General features: G+C 26.5%; 2 protein-coding genes across 2 annotated transcripts; both read right to left on the bottom strand.

Moving 5' to 3' along the window:
* Positions 1-767: 767 nt before the first annotated feature.
* On the bottom strand, positions 768-2,061 carry LOC105621976 (ribosomal RNA processing protein 36 homolog). Its single transcript, XM_012203408.1, has 4 exons — positions 1,993-2,061; positions 1,798-1,886; positions 1,135-1,657; positions 768-1,069 (listed from the first exon to the last, which is right to left on the bottom strand). The coding sequence occupies exons 2-4, from the start codon at positions 1,840-1,842 to the stop codon at positions 963-965; spliced, it is 675 nt and encodes a 224-aa protein (XP_012058798.1). The 5' UTR covers positions 1,843-1,886; positions 1,993-2,061; the 3' UTR covers positions 768-962.
* A 2,059-nt stretch (positions 2,062-4,120) lies between these two features.
* LOC105622071 (odorant receptor 49b-like) lies at positions 4,121-5,583 on the bottom strand (the record flags this gene model as incomplete). Its single annotated transcript, XM_012203506.1, has 3 exons — positions 4,121-4,180; positions 5,237-5,398; positions 5,488-5,583. Coding segments are annotated over 3 exons (318 nt in total), but the record flags the coding sequence as incomplete, so codon positions are not given.
* Between the last annotated feature and the right edge of the window lie 541 nt (positions 5,584-6,124).

Here is a 6,124-nt window from a genome sequence, read left to right as displayed (position 1 = left end):
GGTACAGACACATCTTCTATTCTTATATTTCATAAATTTATTTATTTTATAAGTTTTTAACATTTTATAAACTGATTATTTTTTATTTGATCCACTGTTAATGATTAATTAATTATAATTGATAACTTGTTTTGTATACATTTATGAAATGTATAAACTATAACTCTGTGAATTAGATTTTCTTATTATGAGGAATATTATTTACTTTTACAATTTGTCTTATAAAAATACTTAACAATAATACTAATGCAAGCAAATGCAAAATAGACATACTCTTCTTAAAATAAAAGAATATGTAAAAGTATAGTTCTACTTTAGATTCGCAAATGCTTTCTTAATAAGTCAGCAATCCAATTATAGATATCTGTCATTATAGTAATAAAGAATGTCGGTAAGCAGGATTAGACAGTAATGAAAGGACAATGTTACGACTTGTCTCAGTACTTAATTAATCATAAGTAAAATAAAAGAAGTTGAAACTTTATAACGAAACTGTCTAATGAGCTAAGAATTAACTATAGATGTCTATTAAAGCAATAGTCTTATAGACATAATTATAAAATTTATTTACACGTCTAGCTGTTTTTAATAGTATTTCATCGATAATTTGACTTGATTATAAAATTCATATACAATCATATTTACACTTCTTTTGCATAAATATGCATATATACATTTATACATATCGCTCATTCGCTAAAATATAATTAAAATATTACTTTTTAGTTTTATTTGTCAAAAAGAATGGAAACAATAAAAAAAACATATTTTAAAAGTATATACTTTTATTCTTTTATAATCAATCATCATCAAAATTGCATTTCAAAATTAATATTACAAAATTTTAATGATTCAAAGCTCATTCAAACTCATTTTCTGGAGAGGACTTTGTTTTTTGAGTCATGTCAGTGTAACAAATGAGCGATATGTTTCACTCTGTTTCCTCCACTCTCAATTTTATTCTATCTTTGTTTATTCTTCTTCCGCAGTCTCTGAATATGCTTCTTCAATTTTCCTGTATTTTTTAATTCTTCATACTGCGAGACTAAGTCTAAAACTTTCTTCTCAGCTGCAGAGAAAACAGATAAAATAAAATAATGTAAATCAGAATTATGTTAACAATAATTAACTTACATTTTTTCTTGAAGACAGGCTTCTCTCCTCGTTTAACAGATTCCAGTAGTTCCTTCTTTTCAAGCCATTTTTTTTCTTCTTTCTCCTTTTTTTTCCTTTCTTCTCTTAATTGATTTTCAAGCCTCTGGATGAGATATTTTATCTTCTTTATGGCTTTGAGATCTGTAGTTTCTTTCAGTTCTTTTTGCAAAGTTTTGAGATCATTTTCCCGTAGTTTGTTAATAAATGCATAAGAATTCTTGAAGGCCTTTTCGTTAAATGTACCACATAAACTATCAAATCTAGGATCTCGAGATATAATTTCCTTGACTCGTGTCATCTCTTCATATTTAATTGGAATTGGCTTTTTAGCAGATATTTCCCGTGGCCTGTTCTTATTTTCCCGTTTAAACTTTATTTTCTCTGTTTTTTTCTTACTTTTCTTACCAAACAGAGTCTCATTGTATACCTTGGTTCCTAATTTCTCCTTTAACTTCTGTAAATTCTCAAAACTCATATGTTTCAATTCCTCTCGTATTTGTTCCTAAAACATAACATAATCCAGAGCATATGATATACAAGCATATGATGCATATGATATACACATACTGATATACAAGCTCTCCTTGTAATAATGTTTTGGATAAAATCAATTCAAATAAGCATATAAAATAAAGAACTTACACGAGCTTTATTTTCTGTAAATAGAGACTCTTCCTCATCACTCATGTTAAATGTTAAGATATGATAGCGGAATATAAATTTAGTAATCTCTACAAAAATGCAATGATATAGTTTTAGGTTATACAATTATTTTTTGTACTTGAGAAAGAAAAAAACTAGAAAATTAGAAAAATACATATAGTTTACATCACTTACATTTGTATAAGAAATGTATTAATCACATAAGATGTCTAAAAAGATAAATCATTCTATCTGTACGCCAAGCAAATACAGAATCTGACAGAATCCTGCACAAGTAGGCATCGATTAATCGATTAGCTCGTCATTTTGGCCGTTTCGACTTTGAGAATCTCGATACTCTATAGATGCATTTCGTTTCACGCATAGTGCGCAAAATGATATTATATCATTTTTGGTACGTTCGGGGAGACACTATTAGGACCATTTTACACAAACTTGTATAGTCGCATAAACATATGCATAAAGAAAATTATCCAATCACATTTTTTTATGCATATGTTTATGCGGCTGTACAAGTTTGTATGGAATTACCCTACATCTTCGTTGTTAGACATAAAACAAGGATAAAATAAATAGCGCTAATAGCGTTTCTTCGCACTTATGATTCTTATTGTTCACCGAATATTATATATTCATAAATTTGCATAGCCGCATAAACGTATGCATAAAGAAAATTAAGTGGGGAGCATAGACTCTTGCGTAAGGCATAAAACATGAGGCATAAATTAAAGGTTTAAACCGGATCAAAATGTAAAACTAACCAACTACATCGAGCATTCCTCTGTCGTTCGACTGTAACAAGGGAATACTCGACTGTAGTTAGTTTTATTCTGATTCGGATTAAACTCTCGGTGAAAACTAGGCCTGTGTTTCAAAATTCACTGCCAGTGCTGAAAATGTATAATATACGTAACTGTAAATTTATAGCGCTGGCAGTGAATTTTGGAACAGTCAAAAATAATACGATACGCGGGGTGATGTTTCCGAACGCAGCCTTAAATGACGAAACGCAGCCATTATTGTGGACGGGACTGGTGTCTGACGGGAGCACAAAATCTTCAAGGTTTATTCGCATCGCATGTTCCAATATGCTCCAATACGTTTCTGTTATAGTCCTTACTAACTCCAACGCACTTCACGCGCTTGTCAGCGTGAGTATAAGAACTATGTTGTAAGAGCATGTTGAAGCATGTTGGAGCATGTTGGAGTACGTTGGAGCATATTAAAATATGTTGGAGCATATTGGAGCATGCGACGTAAACAAATTTTTGCATAACGTGTGTGCTATAATTGTGTTGATAGTACAATTTGAAGAGTTGTAATAATCTATGAAGGAAAAAAAGAGGAGGAAAAGGAAGAGGAGAGGAATCATGAAATCGATGGAGCAACTTTGGAGTAAGCGTTATTGCTTACTTATGTAAAATTAGTCATTTTCTCTGGTTTATTCGAACTCGTTTTATTACGAACTTATTTAAACATAATAATCAAAGAAAAAGAAATTATTTGAAATTTTATTTTTGTCTTTTTTCGAAGATCTTTTTTCGAAAAATATATAATTATTTGAATGAAAAATAATATTTAATTGAAGAATGAATAAAAAGTTTGATATAAGAACTATCTTTTGAAATTGATTATTTTGAACGCTATTTTTATTTGAATTTATGTTTTTGTGTTATAGTATCGTAGCTACGTGGCAGGTAATTCACCTGTTGCGCTTCAGATCGGTGAGAAACAAAAAAATTGAATAATGGATCAGTGAAAATTGTGTATTCGATATAAGTTTTATATTGACACATCTGTATAATTCTGTATAATTATAATAGAAATGAATATAAAACTTTTCATGACTATATTATTTTGAAAATGAATAAGCTACAAAAAATTATGGCAGATATTTTTAATCTTGGGCTGTATTTTTATTATACTATATTAATTTGAGATACTACTTGTGTTTAAAATACATTTGTACAAATAAACACATATATTTGAACTTATAGGAATAAATATATAATTATTTTGCAAATTGCAAGATAATTGCAACTTGTAAAAAGGTATTTTTAAGATACTAAATTTTATTAAATAGTTAAACAATTATATAATTATTAAAGTCGAGTCATATAGTTAATTATGAAAAGATTTTATTCTTTTTAATAAATGTTTTCTCATCATTAATGCTAGTATTGGTATTTTAACTTTATAACCTAATGATAATTAATTCTATTTAACTCCTTAACTATAATATTTTATAAATTCTTCAATATTATAAAAGAATTTTTTAAAATTATTTTTTTAATTCTTCATTTTCTCCATTTTGCATAATTATTCGTAGTGCCGTAAAGTACGAAAATATAGTCGATAAATACTGTAACATTAATAACTTAATATAATTCTTGATTTTTATCTTACAAAAATTTTATGTGCACATATTATGTAATTGTTAACTATGTAATAATAATAACTTATATCAAAATGATCATCTTGATATCTATTGAATAATATATTTAATATTTAATGAAATTAATTTCAACAAATTGTAAACAAACAAGAAATTATGAAAATTATATAAATTATATAAATTATATAAATTTATTCATAATAAGCATTATAAGTATTACTGATTCATATAAAATACTTCCGTGCACGGACGCACATGTAAATGTACTCACGAAATCGAAAATATTTTTGACAAGATTATAATCATAATATTATGTCTAAAATATTAATATAAAAAATAACCGACATGTAAATAAAATAATGTGAGCAAAATTTGATAATACGTTTCATTTACGCACATTAATATATAATTCATTAGAAGTCTTTCATTAGAATGAAATTTATTGGAGAATGTAACAATTATCTTAAAAAATGAAGTATGTGGAAATTGATAATGTATGAGTACACGATTGCTTAATATAATTTTCTATGATTTTGAAATATATATACTTTTCTTATATGGCATTTAAAAATAAATTAGTTATTATTTATTAACTATCAATTGAAGACTAATAATTTTAAAAATATTTGCCATATACAAGATGTTTCAAAATTCGCGCCTGCAAAGTATAAGACGTGATACTTTAGGCTAAAAGAAACAACTTTTTCCTTTTGTAAAATTGCGTCTGACAAGCAGTTTTTGCAAGAGAGCAGATTGAAGTTAACAAATAAGTTAAGTTAATAAAGTTAACAAAAATTATTTATTCGGATGCAATTTTGTTAAAAGAAAAAGTTGTTTGTTTTAATATAAAGTATCACGTATTGTACTTCGTAGGCGCGAATTTTAAAATGCCCTGTATTTATATACGGCCAATGTAATTAATTATTACAAGAAATAACTTGTTTTACGTATTGGATTGTGAAGAATGATTTGTCCAAATGATTGATGATCAAAGTCAAAACAATATTCAAACTTTTTCCTCACCGATGTATAATAATTTAAAGATAATGCGGGCATAACACATGGTATTGCGATAATTATTGGATTTTGAGCCTTGAGCATAATTATTTGTAGATATTTTCGTAGAGCAACTGGTTGCTTGTACCATTGTGTATCGAAAACAGCTTGTTGAATTATCTCACCGCTCTTATAAAAATATCAAAAGATAATTGAAATAAATAAATTGAAATTACAATTGAAATAAAGTAATATGTTTCTTTATAAGAGTTACTTACTATGTGAATCAAATGTTCTGCTGGCCATGTATACATAAATACTTCTGATAATCCACTAAAAATAAAACTAATGCATTGAATTTTTATTGATATCGGTTGGTTCTATTAAAAAAAATAATTTTACAAATTTTCATAAAAATAATCTTCATAAATCTTCATAAATTTTAATAATTATTAGAGATCGCGAATACACTAATTTTGATTATTTGAGTTCTTGGTGGCATTATAATTATTAATAAAAGTATCACACTGTGTGAGAGAAAAACTGTTTAATATTTGTAACTATAATTACTATGATTATGATTATGACTACTATAGTATTATAGTAATAATAACTATATATATATAAAATTCTATTAACCAATATATATAATTGGCAATCGAAAATGACTAATTATAGTTATTAAATAATTTTTTATTTCAATCATCTTAATGGCTATAATAATTATAATTATAATATATCGGATTGAGAGAGAGAAGATTAAGAATTTGTTTATCAATTTAATTTAACTTGCGATATTATTGCAGTAGTTTAATTGAAAAAGTCCGGAAAAAATTTCGGCGCACAGTTTGAATAACTACAAAAATATGGTATATATATATATATATATATATATATATATATATATATATATAT

The sequence above is a fragment of the Atta cephalotes genome (assembly GCF_000143395.1).
Source record: "Atta cephalotes unplaced genomic scaffold scaffold00039, whole genome shotgun sequence".
In the NCBI taxonomy this organism is placed as follows: domain Eukaryota; kingdom Metazoa; phylum Arthropoda; class Insecta; order Hymenoptera; family Formicidae; genus Atta; species Atta cephalotes.
The sequence above is the reverse complement of the archived record's forward strand: the minus strand, read 5'-3'. Positions and strand labels throughout refer to the sequence as shown.